The following is a 26935-nucleotide window of genomic DNA, read 5'->3' as shown; positions in this document are numbered from 1 at the left end:
GAGCAACTCCAGGGCCTCAGCCTGGATGAGGGCGGCCATTTTGCGCACAAGAGCGGGAGTCTGCGAAAAGTGAGCTGCTTTACCTTGAGGAGCTGCTGGCGTAGGGGGTCCGACTGAACACCGAAAACGATCTGGTCGCGTATCATGGAGTCGCAGGGTCCCAGCGCCCCTTAAGGACCGCCTCAAGCAGCAGCTGCAGGACCTCCAGAACTAAGGAGTGATTTCCAAAGTCACGGAACCGACCGACTGGGTCAGTTCCATGTTATGTGTAAAAAAGCCTTCCGGCGAATTGAGAATTTGCATTGATCCCAAGGATCTAAATCGCAATATTATGAGGGAGCACTATCCAATTCCCAAGCGCGAAGCGCTCACATGTGAGGTGGCTCGCGCCAAGCTCTTTACCAAACTCAACGCCTCAAAAAGATTCTGGCAAATCCATCTTGATAAATCCAGCAGGAAACTCTGCACATTTAACACCCCCTTTGGAAGATATTATTACAACAGGATGCCGTTTGAGATCATCTCTGCATCAGAAGTGTTCCATAGGATTATGGAACAAATGATGGAAGGTATTGAAGGTGTTCGCGTCTATGTCGATGACATAATCATTTGGTCCACCACCCCGCAGGAGCATGTTAGTCGCCTCCAGCGCGTATTCAGACGTATACATGAGCATGGCCTCCGCCTCAACAGGGCCAAATGCTCTTTTGGCCAGACAGAACTTAAGTTCCTCGGGGACCACATCTCCCAATTGGGTGTGCAGCCGGATGCGGACAAGGTAGCTGCCATCACAGCTATGAAAACACCAGAGGACAAGAATGCGGTCCTCCGATTTCTGGGCATGGTCAATTTCTTAGGGAAATTCATCCCTAACCTCGCCTCTCATACCACGGCTCTCAGGAACCTATTCAGGAAGACGACAGACTTCCAATGGCTCCCTGCCCACGAGCGCGAATGGAGAGAACGCAAGGCAAAACTGACCACGGCCCCGGTCTTAGCTTTCTTTGATCCAGCAAAGGAGACCAAAATTTCGACCGATGCCAGCCAATCCGGCATTGGGGCAGTGCTCCTTCAATGTGATGAGGCCTCATCATGGACCCCCATTGCATATGCGTCACGTGCGATGACCCCCACGGAGCAGCGCTACGTGCAGATAGAAAAGGAGTGCCTGGGCCTTCTGACCGGTGTTGTTAAGTTTCACGATTATGTGTACGGACTTCCTCAATTCACCGTCGAGACCGACCATCGCCCGCTGGTCAATATAATACAGAAAGACTTGAACGACATGACGCCTCGCCTCCAGTGTATTCTTCTCAAGCTCCGGCGATATGACTTCCAGCTCGTATACACCCCAGGCAAGGACCTCATAATTGCTGATGCTCTCTCCAGGGCAGTCAACACTCCATGTGACCCAGCGGGATTTGTCTGTCAGGTTGACGCCCATGTGGCATTCGCAGCCTCCAATCTACCTGCTCGGACGAACGCCTCGTCCAAATTCACCGCGAGACGGTGGTTGACCCCTTGCTACAGCGTGTCATGCGCCACCTAACGGACGGGTGGCTCAAGGGACAATGCCCTCAATTCTATAATGTCAAAGATGATCTGGCGGTATTAGACGGGGTTCTTCTAAAACTGGACAGCATTGTCATCCCGCAAAGCATGCGCCAGCTTGTCCTGGAACAACTACACGGGGGCCACCTTGGCATGGAAAAGTGCTGCCGACCGGCCCGAGAGGCAGTGTACAGGCCCGGCATTAATGAGGACATAGCCAACACAGTGCTCAACTGCCCCACTTGTCAGCGCTTCCAGCCGGCCCAACCACGTGAGACCTTGCAGCCCCATGAGTTGGTCACGTCACCATGGACCAAGGTGGGCATCGACCTGTTCCACGCGCTGGGTAGAGACTATGTCCTGATCGTGGACTACTTTTCGAATTACCCGGAGGTGATACGGTTGCACGACCTCACCTCGTCTGCAGTCATTCGTGCATGTAAAGAAACCTTTGCTCGACACGGCATCCCGCTCACGGTTATGTCGGATAATGACCCCTGCTTCGCCAGCCAAGAATGGTCCAACTTTGCCGGGCAGTACAATTTTGCCCATGTGACATCCAGTCCCCTGTGCCCCCAATCAAACGGCAAAGCAGAGAAGGGAGTACATATCGTCAAACGGCTCCGATGCAAGGCTGCCGATGCTGGGTCTGATTTCTACCTTGCCTTGCTGGCCTATCGCTCCGCCCCACTGTCCACTGGCCTGTTGCCAGCCTCGTTACTCATGAGTCGCACCCGGAGGACGACGGTGCCGTCCATCCATGTCCCAGACCTCGACCACGTTCCGGTCCTTCGCCGGATGCAGCTGTCTCATGCACAGCACAAGGCGGCTCATGACTCCCGTGCAGCTGATCTCCCTGCTCTGGCTCCAGATAACAACGTCCGTGTCAATCTTCCAGATGGTGGCTGGTCTGCAACCGCTGTTGATCTTCGACAGGTGGCCCCCCGCTCGTTTTTGGTTCGTCTACCGGATGGCTCTATTCTGCGCCGCAATCGACGCGCCCTTCGTCTCGTCCCACGCTCGCCACGTGATCCTCCAGTGTTGCCTCGCCCTCCTGCTGACCCAGCCATGGACTATGCAGAGCTTCCTGTCACTCTGCCTTCCCCTGACTTTGACGCAGTCCAGCCCGCTCCTGAACCGGCGGCTCTCGGCCCACCCTTGAGGCAGTCAAACAGAATTCGTCACCCACCTCAGAGACTAGATTTATGAACTCTTCGAATTTATGGATTCTCTGAATTGTTTCGTTGCTTTGTTTGATCGTTTCCCTGGTTTGTATATAGTGTTGATCTCGTTACTCTTGTTGCATACTGCTTCTCTGCACCAGGCACCTTCCCATGTAAATAGCTTAGTTCTCATGTACGTAGTCCTGTAAATATGTCTTCGCACCCCATACGTAGTTAGGAACATTCTCATCACGCATTATTTATTGCCACACACATACATTTTTTTATAAAAGGGGGGATGTCATAATATACACCAGTGTATCATGGTGCAGACACACACACTGATGGACACACAGCAAGACCAACCAACACACACAACACCGCAGCCAATCACCAGTTAGAGCACATTCACTATATAGACAGAGGGCATCAGAGTTCCCGCTCATTCGGGATGCAGCTTCTCAGAAGGACAGAGCTTACAGCTTCCAGCACAGATCTTCACCATGTGCTGAGTGCATAGACTGGTTAGGACAGGCATGGGTCTTTAGTTTAATCTAACATTGTCTTAACCCACAGTGAAAGTATGTTCAACAGTTTCTACCTTAATAAAATAGTGTTGTACTATTTTAAGTGTTGGTGGCCTGTATGTGTTCCACGGATCAGAGCACCCAACACATCACTTGGGAATCCACATCCAAAATATTTTATACTGGAACATACAAAGGCAACACGCAGCTTCAAAAGTGTCCAAAATACTTGGGTTTGTAAAAAGAAACTTCCACCTTTCTTCAACAAAAGGAAATTCTGTACAAGACATTGATTAAACCACATTTAGGGTATGGGAATCATACACTGCTAAAAACATTGCCCTCCTTGAGAAAATTCAAAACTAGGCAGCTCAGTTAATTTCAATTACTCGTGAGATTGTAGTGCCGCCCGGTTAGTTATATTGCTGGGCTGGCACCATTTCCACAATCCACAAAAGGTGACGAATCATAGAATCCCTACAATGCAGAAGGAGGCCATTCGGCCCATTGAGTCTGCACCGACCCTCCGAAAGAGAACCCTACTTCGGCCCATGTTCCCACCTAACCTTTGGACACGAAGGGGCAATTTATCATGGCCAATCCACCTAACCTGCCCATCTTTGGACTGTGGGAGGACACCCACACGGACACGGGGAGAATGTGCAAACTCCGCACAGTCACCTGAGTTGACATGCCTCTGTAAACGTTTTAATGAATAATTAAATATTTCCAAGCAGTAGTTTAAGCCCCAAAATGACAGCCTAAAGAGGTCGTAACCAATTGTTCCAATTATATACACCCCTGTGTGCTTCCTTTGCTAATTTCATTTTCCCCAAGAACAATTTCGGACTGGAACAATTTTCCACAAACCTTAATCTCAATGCCCTCTGAGAATGAATTTAAGGAAAATCTGTTGAACCCTTTAAATTGACATGACCATGGACTGCACTCACTGTGCACCTCCTGTTGTGAAAACTGCTTGGTGGAAGACCTGGGAAGGGAACCTTATGAATTGCCAAGTACCAAGAGCTAGCAACACATTTTGTAGCACCTCTAGCAAAGGAAAATATCCAAAGGTGCTTCATCGGAGCAGAATCAGACAAAAGAAATCTGACCACGGAGGCAAAGACGAAGACGGTATGAAAGGTGACCAAAGGAGTCGGTTGTAAGCAGGGATTTAAGATCGAGAGAGGTCAGAGACGGAGAGGTTTAGATAAATAATCCCAGAGGTTAGGGCCCAGGCAGCTCAGGTCACAGCTGCCAATGGTGGAAAGAAGTGAATGGGGCAATGGACATGTAGCCAGTGTTGGAGGAGCGAAGAGTTAATCATTAATCCAAGTTAATATTTGAAGTAGAATTCAACGCTGTGCTCGGAGTGACAAACCTGCTGCAGCGAACTGAGCCGTTGGCTGATTTTTTGCCAAAATTAACTTGCAAACAGAATGCCATCGAGTCTGTCACAGGGTAATCGTTTAATATTAATTGGAGTGAGATTTTTCAAACTGCTGCGATGGTGACTCAAATTCTTGTCAGTCTTTTTGTGACGGAATCTTTTACATTCCATTTTAGAGACACAGGAAGTGCTAAGGAATCACTTTGTCATAAAACAAATGACTGTAGGAAGCTAATCGTTTGATGTCATCTTTTGTGGCGAGGATAATTTGCATATACAATAACGCCGGCACACGCAAGCTGATAGCAATTCGTGTTGCAGAGATTTCTTCTTAAAATGTCAAATGCTTTCACAAAGGGCCGTACAGAAGGATCCAACGGCCTGGTAGATTCAGCCAGCAGCTACAGGGATCAGCCTGTTGCAGCAGCCAGCTAATGTGTGAGTTCCTCCTGAGAGGTAACTTGTGGAGTCGTCTGATATTGAAGGAGCAACAATGTTGTTTGGGGGGAAAAAGTCAAGCTGGAAACCTCAATATTCCCAAATGATCATACATAAGGCGAGCTGCTGTTTCCTAAAGCTGTATAACTAGACTGCTGTAATTGAACAGAATCTTAAATCGTCAATTGATCAAAGGCAGCCATTCATTCAGTAGTGAGTACATTTACTTGATCCCTGTTCTTCAGAGATTATGTCTGACCTCATCATACTTACATAAGAACAGGAGGAAGCTATTTAGACCAACAGGTTTATTAGGCCTTTCAATGAAATTATAGCTGATCTGTACCATTAATTGGAGGACATTCCCCAGGAGTGTCTCAGTATCTACTATGAACGCCCCAAGAGTGGTTCAGTATCTGTGGGAGGTGTCCAGGAACTGCTTCAGTGTCTGTGGGAGGTCTCCAGGAGTGGTTCAGAATCTGTGGGGTTTCTCCAGGAATGGTTCAGTATCTGCTCAAGCTCCCCAGGTGTGGTTTGTTATCCGCAGTGGATCCCCAGGAGTGGTTCAGTGTCTGCGGGGTTCTCCAGGAGTCGTTCAGTATCTGTGGGGGGTCTGCAGAGTGGTTCAGTATATGTAGGAGGTTTTCAGAGTGGTTCAGTATATGTGGGGGGTCTCCAGGAGTGGTTCAGTATCTGTGGGAGGTTTCCAGAAGTGGTTCAGTATCTGCTGAGGGTCTCCAGGCGTGGTTCAGTATCTGTGGGAGGTTTCCAGGAGTGGCTTGCTATCTGCAGGAGATCTCCAGGACTGGTTCAGTTTCTGCGGGGGGTCTCCAGGTGTGGTTCAGTATCTGCAGGGGGTCTACAGGAGTGGTTCAGTACCTGCAGGAGGGCCCCAGGAGTGGTTCAGTATCTGCACGAGATCTCCAGGCCTGGCTCAGTATCTGCGGGGTGTCTACAGGAATGGTTCGGTATCTGTGGGGGGCCTCCAGGACTGGTTCAATATCTACGGGAGAGCTCCAGGAGTGGTTCAGTATCTGCGGGGGATCTCCAGGACTGATTCAGTATCTGCGGAGGGTCTCCAGGAGTGGTTCAGTATCTACGGGAGAGCTCCAGGAGTGGTTCAGTATCTGCGGGGGATCTCCAGGACGGATTCAGTATCTGCGGAGGGTCTCCAGGAGTGGTTCACTATCTGCAGGGGGGTCTACAGGAGTGGTTCAGTATCTGCAGGGGGTCTACAGGAGTGGTTCAGTATCTGCAGGGGATCTCCAGGACTGATTCAGTATCTGCGGAGGGTCTCCAGGACTGGTTCACTATCTGCAGGGGGTCTACAGGAGTGGTTCAGTATCTGCAGGAGGGTCCCAGGAGTGGTTCAGTATCTGCACGAGATCTCCAGGCCTGGCTCAGTATCAGTATCTGCAGGGGGTCTACAGGTGTGGTTCAATATCTGCAGGAGGGCCCCAGGAGTGGTTCAGTATCTGCACGAGATCTCCAGGCCTGGCTCAGTATCTGCGGGGGGTCTACAGGAATGGTTCGGTATCTGTGGGGGGTCTCCAGGACTGGTTCAATATCTACGGGAGAGCTCCAGGAGTGGTTCAGTATCTGCGGGTGGTCTCCAGGAATGGTTCAGTATCTGTAGAGGGTCTACAGGACTGGTTCAGTGTCTGCGGGAGATCCCCAGGAGTGGTTCAGTATCTGCAGGAGGTCCCCCGGAATGGTTCAGTATCTGTTCAAGCTCCCCAGGTGTGGTTTGCTATCCGCAGTGGATCTCCAGGAGTGATTCAGTGTCTGCGGGGTTCTCCAGGAGTCGTTCAGTATCTGCGGGGGGTCTGCAGAGTGGTTCAGTATATGTAGGAGGTTTCCAGAGTGGTCCAGTATATGTGGGGGGTCTCCAGGAATGGTTCAGTATCTGTGGAAGGTTTCCAGGAATGGTTCAGTGTCTACGGGAGAGCTCCTGGAGTAGTTCAGTATCTGCAGGGGGTTTCTCCAGGAGTGGTTCAGTATCTGTGGCCGGTTTTCTGGAGTGGTTCAGTGTCTACGGGAGAGCTCCAGGAGTGGTTCAGTATCTGCAGGGGGTTTCTCCAGTAGTGGTTCAGTATCTACGGGAGAGCTCCAGGAGTGGTTCAGTATCTGTAGGCGGTTTCTCCAGGAGTGGTTCAGTATCTGCAGGGGGTTTCTCCAGGAGTGGTTCAGTATCTGTGGCCGGTTTTCTGGAGTGGTTCAGTGTCTACGGGAGAGCTCCAGGAGTGGTTCAGTATCTGTAGGCGGTTTCTCCAGGAGTGGTTCAGTATCTCCCGGGGGTTTCTCCAGGAGTGGTTCAGTATCTACGGGAGAGCTCCAGGAGTGGTTCAGTGTCTACGGGAGAGCTCCAGGAGTGGTTCAGTCTCTGCCGGGGGTTTCTCCAGGAGTAGTTCAGTACTGCAGGGGGTTTCTCCAGGAGTGGTTCAGTATCTACGGGAGAGCTCCGGAAGTAGTTCAGTGTCTACGGGAGAGCTCCGGGAGTAGTTCAGTACCTGTAGGGGGTTTCTCCAGGAGTGGTTCAGTCTCTGCCGGGGGGTCTCAAGGAGTAGTTCAGTATCTGTGGCAGGTTTCCTGGAGTGGTTCAGTATCTACTGGAGAGCTCCAGGAGTAGTCCAGTATCTGCAGGCAGTTTCTCCTGGAGTGGTTCAGTATCGGCAGGGGGTCTCCAGGAGTCGTTCAGTATCTGCAGGGGGTCTCCAGGAGTGGTTCCGTATCTGCGGGGGGTCTCCAGGAGTGGTTCAGTATCTGCCGGGGGTCTCCAGGAGTGGTTCAGTATCTGCGGGTGGTCTCCAGGAGTGGTTCAGTATCTGCGGGGGGTCTCCAGAAGTCGTTCAGTATCTGCGGAGGGTCTCCTGGAGTGGTTCAGTATCTGCGATGGGTCTCTAGGAGTAGTTCAGTATCTGCAGGGGGTTTCTCCAGGAGTGGTTCAGTATCTGTGGCCGGTTTTCTGGAGTGGTTCAGTGTCTACGGGAGAGCTCCAGGAGTGGTTCAGTATCTGTAGGCGGTTTCTCCAGGAGTGGTTCAGTATCTCCCGGGGGTTTCTCCAGGAGTGGTTCAGTATCTACGGGAGAGCTCCAGGAGTGGTTCAGTGTCTACGGGAGAGCTCCAGGAGTGGTTCAGTCTCTGCCGGGGGTTTCTCCAGGAGTAGTTCAGTACTGCAGGGGGTTTCTCCAGGAGTGGTTCAGTATCTACGGGAGAGCTCCGGAAGTAGTTCAGTGTCTACGGGAGAGCTCCGGGAGTAGTTCAGTACCTGTAGGGGGTTTCTCCAGGAGTGGTTCAGTCTCTGCCGGGGGGTCTCAAGGAGTAGTTCAGTATCTGTGGCAGGTTTCCTGGAGTGGTTCAGTATCTACTGGAGAGCTCCAGGAGTGGTCCAGTATCTGCAGGCAGTTTCTCCTGGAGTGGTTCAGTATCGGCAGGGGGTTTCTCCAGGAGTGGTTCAGTATCTGCGATGGGTCTGCAGGAGTGGTTCAGTATCTGCGATGGGTCTGCAGGAGTGGTTCAGTATCTGCGATGGGTCTGCAGGAGTGGTTCAGTAACTGCGATGGGTCTGCATGAGTGGTTCAGTACCTGCGATGGGTCTGCATGAGTGGTTCAGTACCTGCGATGGGTCTGCAGGAGTGGTTCAGTATCTGCGATGGGTCTGCAGGAGTGGTTCAGTATCTGCAATGGGTCCTCAAGGAGTGATTCAGTCTCTGCGGGAGGCCTTCAGGAGTGAATCAGTATCTGCGTGAGGTCTCCAAGACCGGTTTGGTATCTATGTGAGCTCCCCAGGAGTGGTTTGATATCCACACGGGATCTCCAGGAGTTGTTCAGTATCTATGGGAGGTCCCCAGCAGTAGTTCAGTATCTGCAGGAGGTCCCCAGGAGTGGTTCAGTATCTGCGGGGGATCTCCAGGAGTGGTTCAGTATCTGCAGGGGGTCTCCAGGAGTCGTTCAGTATCTGCAGGGGGTCTCCAGGAGTGGTTCCGTATCTGCGGGGGGTCTCCAGGAGTTGTTCAGTATCTGCCGGGGGTCTCCAGGAGTGGTTCAGTATCTGCGGGGGGTCTCCAGGAGTGGTTCAGTATCTGCGGGGGTCTCCAGAAGTCGTTCAGTATCTGCGGAGGGTCTCCTGGAGTGGTTCAGTATCTGCGATGGGTCTCTAGGAGTAGTTCAGTACTGCAGGGGGTTTCTCCAGGAGTGGTTCAGTATCTGCAGGCGGTTTCGCCAGGAGTGGTTCAGTATCGGCAGGGGGTTTCTCCAGGAGTGGTTCAGTATTTGCGGGGGTCTCAAGGAGTGGTTCAGTATCTGTGGCCGGTTTTCTGGAGTGGTTCAGTATCTACGGGAGAGCTCCAGGAGTGGTTCAGTCTCTGCCGGGGGTTTCTCCAGGAGTGGTTCAGTCTCTGCTGGGGGTTTCTCCAGGAGTGGTTCAGTCTCTGCCGGGGGTTTCTCCAGGAGTGGTTCAGTATCTGTGGGGGGTCTCAAGGAGTAGTTCAGTATCTGTGGCAGGTTTCCTGGAGTGGTTCAGTATCTACTGGAGAGCTCCAGGAGTGGTCCAGTATCTGCAGACAGTTTCTCCAGGAGTGGTTCCCTATCTGCAGGGGGTTTCTCCAGGAGTGGTTCAGTATCTGCAATGGGTCTGCAGGAGTGGTTCAGTATCTGCGATGGGTCTGCAGGAGTGGTTCAGTAACTGCGATGGGTCTGCATGAGTGGTTCAGTACCTGCGATGGGTCTGCAGGAGTGGTTCAGTATCTGCGATGGGTCTGCAGGAGTGGTTCAGTATCTGCAATGGGTCCTCAAGGAGTGATTCAGTCTCTGCGGGAGGCCTTCAGGAGTGAATCAGTATCTGCGTGAGGTCTCCAAGACTGGTTTGGTATCTATGGGAGCTCCCCAGGAGTGGTTTGCTATCCACACGGGATCTCCAGGAGTTGTTCAGTCTCTATGGGAGGTCCCCAGCAGTAGTTCAGTATCTGCAGGAGGTCCCCAGGAGTGGTTCAGTATCTGCAGCTCCCCAGGTGTGGTTTGCTATCTGCAGGAGATCTCCAGGATTTGTTCAGTATCTGCGGGGGACCTCCAGGAGTGGTTCAGTATCTGCAGGGGGTCTCCAGGAGTCGTTCAGTATCTGCGGGGGGTCTCCAGGAGTCGTTCAGTATCTGCGGGGGGTCTCCAGGAGTGGTTCAGTATCTGCGGGGGGTCTCCAGAAGTCGTTCAGTATCTGCGGAGGGTCTCCAGGAGTGGTTCAGTATCTGCAGGGGGTCTCCAGGAGTCGTTCAGTATCTGCGTGGGGTCTCCAGGACTGGTTCAGTATCTGCGGGGGGTCTCCAGGAGTGGTTCAGTATCTGCGGGGGGTCTCCAGGACTGGTTCAGTATCTGCAGGAGATATCCAGGAGTGGTTCAGTATCTGCTCGAGCTCACCAGGTGTGGTTTGCTATCTGCAGGGGATCTCCAGGAGTGGTTCAGTATCTGCGGAGGGTCTCCAAGACTGGTTCAGTATCTGCGGAGGGTCTCCAAGACTGGTTCAGTATCTGCGGGGGTTCTCCAGGAGTGGTTCAGTATCTGCGTGGGGTCTCCAGGACTGGTTCAGTATCTGCGGGGGGTCTCCAGGAGTGGTTCAGTATCTGCGGGGGGTCTCCAGGACTGGTTCAGTATCTGCAGGAGATATCCAGGAGTGGTTCAGTATCTGCTCGAGCTCACCAGGTGTGGTTTGCTATCTGCAGGGGATCTCCAGGAGTGGTTCAGTATCTGCGGAGGGTCTCCAAGACTGGTTCAGTATCTGCGGAGGGTCTCCAAGACTGGTTCAGTATCTGCGGGGGTTCTCCAGGAGTGGTTCAGTATCTGCGTGGGGTCTCCAGGACTGGTTCAGTATCTTGGGAGATCTCTAGGAGTGGTTCAGTATCTGCACGGGTCTTCAGGGGTGATTCAGTATCTGCGGGGGGTCTCCAGGAGTCGTTCAGTATCTTGGGAGATCTCTAGGAGTGGTTCAGTATCTGCGATGGTCTTCTGGGGTGGGTCAGTAGCTATGCGGTGTGTCTCCCCCCCCACATACCCCAAAGTCCCCCGCAACCCCCACCCCAGATTATTTGAATATTTCAATAGGGGTCTTAAGTGTGCACCATTATCTGGAGGAGTGCCATGTGTCCTTACATTTGGAAAGCATTATTAATTGCTGTGGGACATTTACTGTTGATTGGCAACACATTGATATTTAAATACTTACCCTTGTTTCCAGGCCAGGACATAGGAACATCAGGGTCTCTTGACTGCTCATTGGTCGTGTCCTATTCTATGTGTTCATTAGCTGTATGTCTGCATGTCATGACATCTCCGGTGCTCCCTCTAGTGTTTACTTAGTTGTAGTGTATTTATATTAACCCCTTGTGTATTTACAGTGATGCATGTATTTACAGTGATGCATATCACCACAAGTATGTCTTGGTGTGTGCAAGTGAGAGTGAGTAAGAAGCCTAAGACTACAAGTGCGCCAGAGACACTCACAAACTCCTTTCACACTCACTCACTCACTCTCCCTCACACAAATACACACTCACTCATTCTCTCACACACACACTCACTCACTCTCTCACATTCTCTCTCTCACACACACACTCACTCACTCTCCCTCACACACACACTCACTCACTCTCCCTCACACAAATACACACTCACTCATTCTCTCACACACACACTCACTCACTCACACACTCACTCTCTCACACACACACTCGCTCACTCTCTCACATTCTCTCTCTCACACACACACTCGCTCACTCTCCCTCACACACACACTCACTCACTCTCCCTCACACAAATACACACTCACTCATTCTCTCACACACACACTCACTCACTCACACACTCACTCTCTCTCACACACACACTCACTCACTCTCCCTCACACAAATACACACTCACTCATTCTCTCACACACACACTCACTCACTCACACACTCACTCTCTCTCACACACACACTCACTCACTCTCCCTCACACAAATACACACTCACTCATTCTCTCACACACACACTCGCTCACTCTCTCACATTCTCTCTCTCACACACACACTCGCTCACTCTCTCACATTCTCTCTCTCACACACACACTCGCTCACTCTCTCACATTCTCTCTCTCACACACACACTCACTCACTCTCTCACATTCTCTCTCTCACACACACACTCACTCACTCTCTCACATTCTCTCTCTCACACACACACTCACTCACTCACTCACTCTCTCTCTCACACACACACTCACTCACTCTCCCTCACACAAGTACACATTCACTCATTCTCTCACACACACACTCACTCTCTCACACACTCACTCTCTCTCACACACACACTCACTCACTCTCCCTCACACAAATACACACTCACTCATTCTCTCACACACACACTCACTCACTCTCTCACATTCTCTCTCTCACACACACACTCGCTCACTCTCTCACATTCTCTCTCTCACACACACACTCGCTCACTCTCTCACATTCTCTCTCTCACACACACACTCACTCACTCTCTCACATTCTCTTTCTCGCACAATGTAGGCCAGAATTCTCTGGCCATTCGCTGGCGGCGGGATTCTCTGCTCCCACCAGGAGAGCATCTCCGCCCTGGGAATTCCGGCACTATGGGGTGGCTTCAATGGGAATTACCATTAACAGCAGCGGCGGCAGAGATTCCCGCCGCCAGTGAATAGTGCGGTGCCGAGAAACAGGCTATTGGGAGGCTGGAGAATTCTGCCCTGGGGCTGGATTCTCCGATTCTGGGGCTATATCCCCACACCGGCGTGGGAACGGTGGCGTTTTACACCAGAAAAACTGGCACAAAACGGCCACTGATTCCCTGTTTTGCTGGGGCTAGCAGGAAGGCAGCGCAGAGCACCCGGCTCCAGCTGCCGATAGGCCCCAGAGAATTGCCGGGTCCCTGGCCGTGCACACGCACGGCGGCGGCCTGCTGCGGCCTTTTGCGGGCCCGGCCTGTGAAATAGTTCCCCCCTTCGGCCGGCTCACGTGCCCTGGACCGCCCTACCACAGTGCCCCCAGCCGCAAATAATGTCCCCCCCTGCCTGCGGATCGGCCCTCCACTGACTGGTGGCGCTGGACTGAGTCTGCAGCTGCCACGCTGAGCTCTGACGGGTGAGACCACACACAACCCCTGTGACCCTGAGGCCGTGATACGTGGGGCAGCTTACTTCTGGAGTACGCCGCTTTGGAGGCGGTGGAGCATCGCAAAACCGGCGCCACCCCCGATTTGGTCGGGAACTTGCATTCTCCAGCCGTTTGCCGAACGTGATTTCGGAGTCGGCGACCGGAGAATGCAGCCCATGTACTCTCTCTCACAAACTCTCGCTGTCTCTGTCACACACATTCCGCCTCTCTCTCACACACTCCCCCTCTCTCACACACACACTCCCCCTCTCTCACACACACTCCCCCTCTCTGTCACACACACTCCGCCTCTCTCTCACACACACTCCCTCACCACACACTCCCCCTCTCTCTCACACACTCCCCCTCTCTCTCACACACTCCCCCTCTCTCACACACACTCCCCCTCTCTGTCACACACACTCCGCCTCTCTCACACACACACTCCCTCTCCCTCACCACACACTCCCCCTCTCTCTCACACACTCCCCCTCTCTCGTAACACACACTCCCCCTCTCTCACACGCACTCCCCCTCTCTCACACACGCACTCCCCCTCTCTCACACACACACTCCCTCTCCCTCACCACACACTCCCCCTCTCTCTCACACACTCCCCCTCTCTCACACACACTCCCCCTCTCTGTCACACACACTCCGCCTCTCTCACACACACACTCCCTCTCTCACACACACTCCCCCTCTCTCACACACACTCCCCCTCTCTGTCACACACACTCCGCCTCTCTCACAAACACACATCCACTCTCTCACACACACACCCTCTCTCACACACACACTCCCCCTCTCTCACCACACACTCCCCCTCTCTCACACACACTCCCCCTCTCTGTCACACACATGTTGTGTTAGGTGCTCTGCTACACAGACGAAACAACACGATTGCGGATGGTACAACTCAGTTTTATCACTAACATATATTTACAATGGTAAACTGGTTACTCTGGTTCGATCATAACCCTTGAATCTGTGGACCTATTCCTAACACTATCTTGGAGTTGCACTCAGCACATGGTGGATGTCTGAGTGACTTGCTGTGAACTCTGTGCCCTGAGCTGTCTCCTGCTGGAATGCACGGGAAGTGTCGTGTTCCCCGTTTTATAGTGTGTATGCTCTTGCCTGTGATTGGCTGTGGTGTTGTGTGTGTATTGGTTGGTCCGTTGATCTGTCCATCAGTATGTATGTATGTTTGCACCATGATGTTTACCTGAATATCATGACAACACACTCCCCCTCTCTCACACACACACTCCCCCTCTCTCACCACACACTCCCTCTCTCTCACACACACTCCCCCTCTCTCACCACACACTCCCCCTCTCTCACACACACACCCCCTCTCTGTCACACACATGTTGTGTTAGGTGCTCTGCTACACAGACGAAACAACACGATTGCGGATGGTACAACTCAGTTTTATCACTAACATATATTTACAATGGTAAACTGGTTACTCTGGTTCGATCATAACCCTTGAATCTGTGGACCTATTCCTAACACTATCTTGGAGTTGCACTCAGCACATGGTGGATGTCTGAGTGACTTGCTGTGAACTCTGTGCCCTGAGCTGTCTCCTGCTGGAATGCACGGGAAGTGTCGTGTTCCCCGTTTTATAGTGTGTATGCTCTTGCCTGTGATTGGCTGTGGTGTTGTGTGTGTATTGGTTGGTCCGTTGATCTGTCCATCAGTATGTATGTATGTTTGCACCATGATGTTTACCTGAATATCATGACAACACACTCCCCCTCTCTCACACACACACTCCCCCTCTCTCACCACACACTCCCTCTCTCTCACACACACTCCCCCTCTCTCACCACACACTCCCCCTCTCACACACACACTCCCCCTCTCACACACACTCCCCCTCTCTCTCAGACACACATCCCCTCTCTCACACACACTCCCACTCTCTCTCACACACACTGCCCCTCTCTCACACACACCCCCTCTCACACACACACTCCCCCTCTCACACACACACTCCCCCTCTCACACACACACTCCCCCTCTCACACACACTCCCCCTCTCTCACACACACTCCCCCTCTCACACACACACTCCCCCTCTCACACACACTCCCCCTCTCTCTCACACACACACCCCCTCTCTCTCACACACACTCCCCCTCTCTCACACACACTTCTCTCTCACACACACTCCCCCTCTCTCACACTCCCCCTCTCTCTCACACACACATCCCCTCTCTCACACACACTTCTCTCTCACACACACTCCCCCTCTCTCACACTCCCCCTCTCTCTCACACACACTCCCCCTCTCTCACACACTCTCGCTGTCTCTCAAACACACACATCCCCTCTCTCACACACACTTCTCTCTCACACACACTCCCCCTCTCTCACACTCCCCCTCTCTCTCACACACACATCCCCTCTCTCACACACACTCCCCCTCTCTCACACACACTCCCCCTCTCTCACACACACTCCCCCTCTCTCACACACACTCCCCCTCTCACACACACACACCCTCTCTCACACACTGCCCCTCTCACCACAAACGCCCCCTCTCTCACACACACTCCCCCTCTCTCTCACACACACTCTGCCTCTCTCACACACATTCCCCCTCTCTCACCCACACTCCCCCTCTCTCACACACTCCCCCTCTCTCTCACACACACTCCCCCTCTCTCACACACTCATGCTGTCTCTCAAACACACACTCCCCCTCTCACACTCACTTCTCTCTCACACACACTCCCCCTCTCTCACACATACTCCCCCTCTCTCACACACTCCCCCTCTCTCTCACACACACATCCCCTCTCTCACACACACATCCCCTCTCTCACACACATCCCCTCTCTCACACACATCCCCTCTCTCACACACACTCCCCCTCTCTCACACACACTTCCCCTTTCTCACACACACTCCCACTCTCTCACACACGCTCCTCCTCTCACACACCCTCTCTCACACACACTCCCCCTCTCTCACACACACTCCCCCTCTCTCACACACACTCCCCCTCTCTCACACACACTCCCCCTTTCTCACACACACTCCCACTCTCTCACACACACTCCTCCTCTCACACACCCTCTCTCACACACACTCCCCCTCTCTCTCACACACACTCTGCCACTCTCACACACACTCCCCCTCTCTCTCACACACTCCCCCTCTCTCTCACACACTCCCCCTCTCTCTCACACACTCCCCCTCTCTCACACACACTCCCCCTCTCTCACACACACTCCCCCTCTCTCTCACACACACTCCCCCTCTCACACACACACTCCCCCTCTCACACACACTCCCCCTCTCTCTCACACACTCCCCTCTCTCACACACACTCCCCCTCTCTCACCGCACACTCCCCCTCTCTCACACACACTCCCCCTCTCTCTCACCGCACACTCCCCCTCTCTTACACACACTCCCCCTCTCTCTCAGACACACTCCCCCTCTCACACACACACACACTCCCCCTCTCACACACACACTCCCCCTCTCACACACACACTTCCCCTCTCACCACACACTTCCCCTCTCACACACACTCCCCCTCTCACCACACACTCCCCCTCTCTCTCACACACTCCCCCTCTCTCTCACACACACGTCTCCTCTCTCACACACACTCCCCCTCTCCCTCACACACACTCCCCCTCTCACACACACGTCTCCTCTCTCACACACACTCCCCCTCTCCCTCACACACACTCCCCCTCTCACACACACTCCCCCTCTCTCACACACACACCCTCTCTCACACACACTCCCCCTCTCACCACACACTCCCCCTCTCTCACACACACTCCCCCTCTCTCACACACACTCCCCCTCTCTCTCACACATGCTCTGCCTCTCTCACACACACTCCCCCTCTCTCTCACACACTCCCCCTCTCTCTCACACACTCCCCCTCTCTCTCACACACTCCCCCTCTCTCACACACACTCCCCCTCTCTCACACACACTCCCCCTCTCTCTCACACACACTCCCCCTCTCACACACACACTCCCCCTCTCACACACACTCCCCCTCTCTCTCACACACTCCCCCTCTCTCACCGCACACTCCCCCTCTCTCACACACACTCCCCCTCCTCTCACACACCCTCTCTCACACACACTCCCCCTCTCTCTCACACACACTCTGCCACTCTCACACACACTCCCCCTCTCTCTCACACACTCCCCCTCTCTCTCACACACTCCCCCTCTCTCTCACACACTCCCCCTCTCTCACACACACTCCCCCTCTCTCACCGCACACTCCCCCTCTCTCACACACACTCCCCCTCTCTCTCACCGCACACTCCCCCTCTCTTACACACACTCCCCCTCTCTCTCAGACACACTCCCCCTCTCACACACACACACACTCCCCCTCTCACACACACACTCCCCCTCTCACACACACACTTCCCCTCTCACCACACACTTCCCCTCTCACACACACTCCCCCTCTCACCACACACTCCCCCTCTCTCTCACACACTCCCCCTCTCTCTCACACACACGTCTCCTCTCTCACACACACTCCCCCTCTCCCTCACACACACTCCCCCTCTCACACACACGTCTCCTCTCTCACACACACTCCCCCTCTCCCTCACACACACTCCCCCTCTCACACACACTCCCCCTCTCTCACACACACACCCTCTCTCACACACACTCCCCCTCTCACCACACACTCCCCCTCTCTCACACACACTCCCCCTCTCTCACACACACTCCCCCTCTCTCTCACACATGCTCTGCCTCTCTCACACACACTCCCCCTCTCACACACACACTCCCCCTCTCACACACACTCACCCTCTCTCGCACACACTCACCCCCTCACTCACACACTCACCCTCTCACGCACACACTCCCCCTCTCACACACACACTCCCCCTCTCACACACACTCACCCTCTCTCGCACACACTCACCCTCTCACGCACACACTCACCCTCTCACGCACACACTCACCCTCTCACGCACACACTCACCCTCTCTCACACACACTCACCCTCTCTCACACATGCTCTGCCTCTCTCACACACACTCCCCCTCTCACACACACACTCCCCCTCTCACACACACTCACCCTCTCTCGCACACACTCACCCCCTCACTCACACACTCACCCTCTCACGCACACACTCCCCCTCTCACACACACACTCCCCCTCTCACACACACTCACCCTCTCTCGCACACACTCACCCTCTCACGCACACACTCACCCTCTCACGCACACACTCACCCTCTCACGCACACACTCACCCTCTCTCACACACACTCACCCTCTCACGCACACACTCACCCTCTCACGCACACACTCACCCTCTCTCACACACACTCACCCTCTCTCACACACACTCACCCTCTCACGCACACACTCACCCTCTCTCACACACACTCCCCCTCTCACCACACACTCCCCCTCTCTCACACACACTCCCCCTCTCTCACACACACTCCCCCTCTCTCTCACACACGCTCTGCCTCTCTCACACACACTCCCCCTCTCACACACACACTCCCCCTCTCACACACACTCACCCTCTCTCGCACACACTCACCCTCTCACGCTCACACTCACCCTCTCACGCACACACTCACCCTCTCACGCACACACTCCCCCTCTCACGCACACACTCACCCTCTCACACACACACTCACCCTCTCACGCACACACTCACCCTCTCTCACACACACTCACCCTCTCACGCACACACTCAACCTCTCTCACACACACTCCCCCTCTCACACACACTCCCTGAGGCACGATCAATTTGGCTGGAGACAAAGTTGAATTCAAACTGAGGCTTTATTAGTATCTGAAGTGTGGCCTCCTACAGCAGCTGACGAAATGGCTGCGAGCTGAAGGCCTCGCATATTTATAACCCGGCTCCTGGGCGGAGCTAGCATGCAGGGGCCCAGGTGAACCCTCAATATAGGAACACAGTGGTTTACCACATTCACACCCTGTTAAAATTGAGTCCGGCGGGGGTGGTGGATAACTATATACAATTCGCAATCTTTACTATTTACGATGTGGCGAAGCCAGCGTTGGACTGGGGTGAGCACAGTACGAAGTCTTACAACACCAGGTTAAAGTCCAACAGGTTTGTTTCGATGTCACTAGCTTTCGGAGCGCTGCTCCTTCCTCAGGTGAATGAAGAGGTCTGTTCCAGAAACATATATATAGACAAATTCAAAGATGCCAAACAATGCTAGGAATGCGAGCATTAGCAGGTGATTAAATCTTTACAGATCCAGAGATGGGGTAACCCCAGGTTTAATATTTACTGAACAGTGAAAAAAAAATGTCTCTGGTCATCCGGTGGGCCGGTCAGAGGTTCAGCCGGTCCGGCGCCTTGATCGTCCTCTAGGATCGACGAAGTGGAGCCGGCGATGTTGGTGCTGTCGTGGTCCAAGTTGACTCCGGGAGCGTGCCAAAATCCTCTTCATCAACGGGGGTGGGCAGGGGGAGGACGGACAGTCCTGGGGGGGTGTTGGGGGCGGCGGGGGAGGGGAGGGTGGCGCCGGGGGTGCGGGAGCGGAACCTGCTGGTGCCAGGTCCCTGAGGGAGACGGTATCCTGGCGGCCGTCGGGGAACGCCACGTAGGCGTACTGTGGGTTTGCGTGGAGCAGGTGCACCCTTTCCACCAACGGGTCCGCCTTGTGGAGCCGCACGTGTTTACGGAGAAGCACGGTTCCCGGAGCTGTGAGCCAAGTTGGGAGCGATACCCCGGATGTGGACTTCCTGGGGAAGGCAAAAAGACGTTCATGCGGTGTACTGTTCGTAGCAGTGCAGAGTAATGAGCGAATGGAATGTAGTGCATCAGGGAGGACCTCTTGCCAGCGAGAGGCCGGGAGATTTCTGGACCATTGGGCCAGCTGGACGGCCATCCACACCGTCCCATTCTCCCTTTCTACCTGTCCATTTCCCCGGGGGTTGTAGCTCGTCGTTCTGCTGAAGGCGATACCCCTGCTGAGCAGGAACTGGCGTAGCTCATCACTCATGAATGAGGATCCCCTGTCACTGTGGATGTAGGCGGGGAAGCCGAACAGAGTGAAGATAGAATTAAGGGCTTTAATGACGGTGGCAGACGTCATGTCGGGGCATGGGATGGCGAAGGGAAAATGGGAGTATTCATCGATCATACTGAGGAAATATGTGTGCCGGTCGGAGGAGGGTAGGGGGCCTTTGAAATCCACACTGAGGCGTTCAAAGGGGCGGGAGGCCTTCACCAGGTGCGCGCGGTCCGGCCGGTAGAAGTGAGGCTTGCACTCCGCACAGACCTGGCAGTCCTTGGTGATCGTCCTTACTTCCTCGACGGAGTAGGGCAAATTTTATGCCTTAATGAAGTGGTACGACCGAGTGACCCCTGGGTGACAAAGGCTGTCGTGCAGGGTCCGGAGTCGGTCTACCTGTGCGCTGGCACATGTACCTCGGAATAGGCGTCTGGGGGCTCATTGAGTTTGCCAGGGCGATACTTAATCTCGTAGTTATAGGTGGAGAGCTCGATTCTCCACTGCAAGATTTTGTCATTTTTGATCTTGCCCCGCTGTGTGTTGTTGAACATGAAGGCTACCGACCGTTGGTCAGTGAGGAGAGTAAATCTCCTGCCGGTCAGGTAATGCCTCCAATGTCGCACAGCCTCAACGATAGCCTGGGCCTGCTTTTCGACAGATGAGTGCCGAATTTCAGAGGCATGGAGGGTGCGGGAAAAGAATGCCATGGGCCTGCCTGCCTGGTTGAGGGTGGTGGCATGGGCAACGTCCGATGCGTCGCTTTCTACTTGGAAAGGAAGTGTTTCGTCTACAGCGTGCATTCCAGCTTTGGCAATATCAGCTCTGATCCGGGCAAAGGCCTGTTGGGCCTCTGCCGTCAGGGGGAAATGAGTGGACTGTATGAGTGGGCGGACCTTGTCCGCATAGTTTGGGACCCACTGAGCGTAATACGAGAAGAACCCCAGGCAGCGTTTGAGGGCCTTGAGGCAGTGGGGGAGGGGAAGCTCCATGAAGGGGCGCATGCGGTCGGGATCGGGCCCCAGAACTCCGTACTGGACCACGTAGCCGAGGATGGCTAAGCGGTTTGTACAGAACACACACTTCTCCTTGTAATACGTGAGGTTGAGGAGAGTGACGGTGCGGAGACATTTAGCGAGTTTGGCACCGTGGTCCTGCTGATCATGGCCGCAGATGGTCACATTGTCTAGGTACGGAAACGTGGCCCACAAGCCGTACCATTCAAGCCGTACAAGGTCGACCATTCAGTCCATCTCCCTTTGGAAGACCCAAACGCCATTGGTGACGCCGAAGGGGGCCCTAAGGAAGTGATATAGCCGGCCATCTGCCTCGAAGGCGGTGTATGGCCGGTCCGATTTATGGATGGGGAGCTGGTGGTAAGTGGATTTCAGGTCCACCGTTGAGAAGACCCGGTACTGTGCAATCTGGTTAACCATGTCAGATATGCGTGGGAGGGGGTACGCGTCGAGCTGCGTGTACCTGTTGATGGTCTGGCTGTAGTCCACGACCATTCGATTTTTCTCCCCAGACTTAACCACTACCACTTGAACTCTCCAGGGGCTGTTGCTGGCCTCGATGACTCCCTCCTGAAGCAACCGCTGGACCTCGGACCTGATGAAGGCCTTATCCTGGGTGCTGTACCATCTTCTGGTGGCGACGGGTTTGCACTCTGGAGTTCGATTAGCATAGAGGGAAGGTGGGTCGACCTTTAGGGGTGAGGGGTGGTAAGGGTCTGCCGAATTTAAGGGTCTGGCTCTGGAGGTTGCACTGAAAACCCAGGCCAAGGATAAGTGCAGCGCAGAGGTTAGGGAGGATGTAGAGGCGAAAACCGTGGAACTCTACGCCTTGGACTGTGAACGTGACCGTGCAGTACCCCCGGATCGCTTCGTGATGGGATCCGGAGGCCAGGGAGATACTTTGATTGGTAGGGTGTACCTTAAGGGAGCAGCACCTTACCGTATTTGAATGTACAAAGCTCCCGGTGCTCCCGGAGTCCAGTAGGCAGGAGGTCACGTGGCCGTTGACTTTCACGTTGGTGGATGCGTTGGTCAGAGTGTGTGGTCTGGACTGGGCAATTAACATGGATGCGAGTCGTGGTTCATCGTCGGGTAGTGAGGCGGCCGCAGCGTCGGGGTCCTGAAACACCGTTGGTCTCCGTGTGCTGCGGGGTGGACAAGATGGCGGCGCCCGGAGGTCCTGGGGGTCACAAAATGGCGGCGCCCATGGAACGCACGTTGCAGGGGTGGAGCAAGATGCCGGCGCCCATGAAACGCACGTGTTGTGCGGCAGAGAAGATGGCGGCGCCCATTGCTCGCACATTCGCCTGGGGAGGAGGGGAGGATAGCGGTGCCCATTGTCCGTGACCTGGGGGTGGTGGGGGTGACCGCTGCCGCTGAGCGGGCCGCTTGCCTGATAACATCGGACCCAATCCCAGTTACAATAGCGTCCCTCATAAGGAGATCTGAGTGCTCCTTAGCTGTAATATCCTGGCAGTCACAGTCCCGAACTAGTGGGATCAGGGCCCTCCAGAAGTCCTCGATTGACTCACCACGTAGTTGAGTACGCGTTGCGAGCGCGTGTCTGGAGAAGAGCGTGTTCGTCTTCTGCTCATAACTCTCTTTGAGTCGAGTCATAGCATCAGTGTAATTGGGCGCATCTTGGATCAGCAGGAAGATTTTAGAGTTGAGTCTGGAGTACAAGATTTGAATCTTCTGAGCCTCTGGAACAGGGGTCGGCGCCGCGTTGATATACGCTTCAAAACAAGCTAGCCAGTGTTGAAAGTCCTTTCTGGCGTCGCTTGTGTGTGGATCCAGCTGCAGGCGATCTGGTTTAATCCGGAGGTCCATCTTCTGAATCAGATACTAATAAATTGAGGCACGATCAATTTGGCTGGAGACGAAGTTGAATTCAAACTGAGGCTTTATTAGTATCTGAAGTGTGGCCTCCTACAGCAGCTGACGAAATGGCTGCGAGCTGAAGGCCAAGCACATTTATAACTCGGCTCCTGGGCGGAGTTAGCATGCAGGGGCCCAGGTGAACCTGTAGTGCAGGTTCTACCATACAACCCTTAATATAGGAACACAGTGGTTTACCACATTCACCCCCTGTTAAAATTGAGTCCGGCGGGGGTGGTGGATAACTATATGCAATTCGCAATCTTTAATATTTACAGAACAGTGATCCGGTGGGCCGGTCAGAGGTTCAACAGGTCCGGCGCCTTGATCGTCCTCTGGGATCGACGAAGTTTCAGAGGAATGTTCCCAGTGGTCTGGGCCAACATTTCCATTTCAACTAGCACCACCAATATCAAGTCATCGTTTTTTACTGTTTTGTGTGATTCTGTATAAGATTACATAGGATATACGGCAGAGAAACAGGCCATTCAATCCAGTATGAGCATAGTGGTATTTATGCTCCACTCTAGCCTGCAAAGAACAAAGAACAAGGAAAAGTACAGCACAGGAACAGGCCCTTCGGCCCTCCAAGCCTGCGCCGGCCATGCTGCCCGACTAAACTACAATCTTCTACACTTCCGGGGTCCGCATCCCTCTATTCCCATCCTATTCATGTATTTGTCAAGATGAAAGAACACTTAATTCCCTTCATCTTAATCCATCATTATAGTTTTCTATGCCATCTCATTCCTCTAAACTTTCCCCTTGAATGCATCTATACTATTCACTTCAGCCATTCCCCGTGGTAGTGAGTTCTACATTCTCACCACTCTTTGCGTAAAGAAGTTTGTCTCAAGAAGATTCGCCTGAATTCCCTATTGGATTTGTTTGTGAATGGACTATATTGATGGCCTCTCATTATGCTATTCCCAAAAGAGGAAACATTCTCTTTGTATCCAAACTATCAAAACCGTTAATCATTTTAAAGACTTATTAGGTCAAGAGAAAAGAGACCCAGCCTGTCCATCCTTTCCTGATGTGTATACGCAGTCATTTCTAGGACCATCCTTGTAAACCTTCTCTGCACCGTGTCTGATACCTCGGTATCCCTCTTATAATCGCGTGACCAAAACTGTTGCAGTAAGCTAAATCAGGTCTAGCCTTTGATTCAGCTTTAGTGTATCTTCCCTCATTTTAAATTCCGCTGTGCGCCAACTGGCCCCTAGATTTCCCGACAAACCAACAGCAATCACACCTCAAAGCTGTTGGTTGTGAAACATTTTAATGTACCCGAAGATACGTTAGCAACCTTTAAGACTTACCTAGATAGATACATGAACGACGAGGTATAGAAGGATTCAGGCGGTTGCTCTAGATAGGACACGTGATCGGCACAGGAGTGGAGGGCCGAAGGGCCTGTTCCTGTGCTGTACTGTTCTTTGTTCTAATGATACCTTGAGATGCAAGATAAATGCAAATTCTTTCCTTAATGTGATTATCAGGGACTGATGATTTTCAATGGCTGAAGTCATTCATTAATCATTACAGCACCTTGCCTAGCGTGTTGTTTAAGTAGGAAGAGAGGCAACACAGGGTTAAATGTGCAGTAGGTCTATGGGTTTGTTACCTGTGGGCATGAACTTACAGCAATTCTATAAAGTTTTAATCATGCCCTTCCTTTAGGTAATTGGGAAGCTGGGAACTTCCGAAAGCCACAACTCTTTGTTTTCTCTTGAAGGATATAGATTAAAGTTACATGATGAAAACTAATCAGTGGAGTTCAATGGACAGTTTCCATATTGAGCCACGGTTACCAATTTTAATGAGATAACCCATTGCAAACATTGCTTCACTCAATCAATCTCAACCACTTTGAAGAATTACCTTGTTTTTAACACATCACCTTTCACATTCACAAGATTCACATCAGAATAGGAGCAGAAGAATGCCCTGTGGCCCTTTGAACCTATTCTTCTATCTTACATCTACACTTTCCCGCTTGCTCTCCATAATATAGAAAAATCTTTTCAACCCAGGAATCAATGCAGTGAATCTGCTGCACTGTCTCCAATGCAACTATGTCCTTCCATAAATATGGAGGCCACTGTATTTTCAAAGAGATTTTTTTGAAGTGCAGCCACAGTTGTTTGGTCATTAATCACAGTGGCGCCCATTTTGCACACAGCATGGCACCACCAACAGCAAATGAGGTGAACAAGAAGATTATTTGTAGATTGGTGATGGAGTTTGAGAGAGGAATGTTGGCAGGACACTGGGAGAACACGCTGTTCTTTGAATTACTCTTTGGGATTGTTTACATTAGTCTGAGAGGGCCGACAGGGGGTCTTTAATTTAACATCTGATTCAGTCGGTCACATCTCTGACTTTGCGACATTCAATCTGCATCATATGCTAATGTTCTTAGAATGGACTCAAACACACAACCTTCTGACTGAGGCACTGAGTAATTTAAGATCAACTTCTTTTTTTTTGCAAAAAGGGAAATTAAAGGATTGGATGCGCATTTACTGTTCCATATTGTCCCGGCAACAACAACATGTATTTACATAGTACTTTTTGACATAGTGAAACATCCCAAGTCACTTCACAGGAATGAGTCAAATTTGAGACCAAGCCACATGAGGCAAGTAACCAAAAGCTTGGCCCAAGCGGCAGTACGTTTTAAGGAGTGTCTTAAAGGGGATCAGAGAGGTAGAGTTGGCTAGGGAGGAATTTCAGAGCTTAAGACCCAGGCAGCTGAAGGCACAGCTGACAACGGTGGAACAAGACACAAGATGCCCAGTTGGTGCAGATTCACAGCCAGCGGCCCGACCCACACAGCAATGGATGTGTCACCACCCTCTCCTCTGCATGTGACAACCCCCAGCCTGTGGCAACCCTCCCCACAGAAAGCTCCAGGAAAGTTCAAGCTGTTAATTGTGAATCTCTCCACGCTTCACTCAAGGGAGGTGGGTGTGAGGTGGCTCAGAGTGAGCTGCGAGTGCTGATGCCCCTGTGGCATGGAGCGCGGGATAATGATTTTGGTGTGTGTTCATGGAGATAATGCTGGTGTGACCCTTTTCTCCTCTACAGGTTATGGGATTATGACAGATGGCTATACCACATATATAAACGCCTCCACTTGTACAGTCAGCTTCCAGCCAATAAATCCACCAATTATCTTTGACCTTCCGAACCCACAAGACTCCTGAGAACTGCTCCTCGCACCAAGATGGAGGTTCTATAAACTGCCATTTTTTTTTCTAATGGAAAGTGTGACTTCAAAAGAAAAATAATAATTCTGTTAAATGTTTTCTCTTGTATGACCTGTTTTTTTTTTTGTAAAAATGCTGGTACAAATCGTAGCGATTGTGCTGTTAATACAGATTGGTTCTCATAAGATTAATGAAGCTTTGTGACGTTGTAAGAGCTGAACTATGAAATTCTGTTTGCATCTGCTGGTTAAACTGTTAAAGAAATAATCGCAGTCATTGAGTGTCAGCTTTTGGTTTCAACTGCGTTCCGATTTCTGGGTGTTGGAGGTTTCTGCAGAGGCCAACTTCAACATAATGGACCTTGAAGTGAGGGTGGATGATTGTAACCAAATTAAACCCTTGTTTCAAAAACTGCACCAGTTTAAAATAAGCATCTTGAGGCCAGTACTAAGGTAGTGGAGGAAGGAACTTTGGATGGATCAACCCTCGCTAGGCATTCCTGCTTTGGAATCATCCACCACTTCATGCCAGCAAATCGTCTCGGCCCTCAACCAAACCTTCCAAATTTCTGCTCCCTG

General features: G+C 52.4%; 1 protein-coding gene across 4 annotated transcripts in view; it reads left to right on the top strand.

Annotated features, from left to right (window-relative positions):
* mpped2a (metallophosphoesterase domain containing 2a) overlaps positions 1–26633 on the top strand; it is a 289849-nt gene extending 263216 nt beyond the window's left edge. For all 4 annotated transcript variants that reach the window (XM_072466237.1, XM_072466240.1, XM_072466238.1 and 1 more), the window contains exon 7: positions 26236–26633. In XM_072466237.1, coding sequence (XP_072322338.1) covers positions 26236–26354 — 119 coding nt within the window. In that variant the 3' untranslated portion in view covers positions 26355–26633. The remainder of the gene's footprint in view (positions 1–26235) is intronic.
* The last annotated feature ends 302 nt before the right edge of the window (positions 26634–26935 follow it).

Source organism: Scyliorhinus torazame, chromosome 10, assembly GCF_047496885.1.
Source record: "Scyliorhinus torazame isolate Kashiwa2021f chromosome 10, sScyTor2.1, whole genome shotgun sequence".
NCBI lineage: Eukaryota > Metazoa > Chordata > Chondrichthyes > Carcharhiniformes > Scyliorhinidae > Scyliorhinus > Scyliorhinus torazame.
The sequence above is the reverse complement of the archived record's forward strand: the minus strand, read 5'-3'. Positions and strand labels throughout refer to the sequence as shown.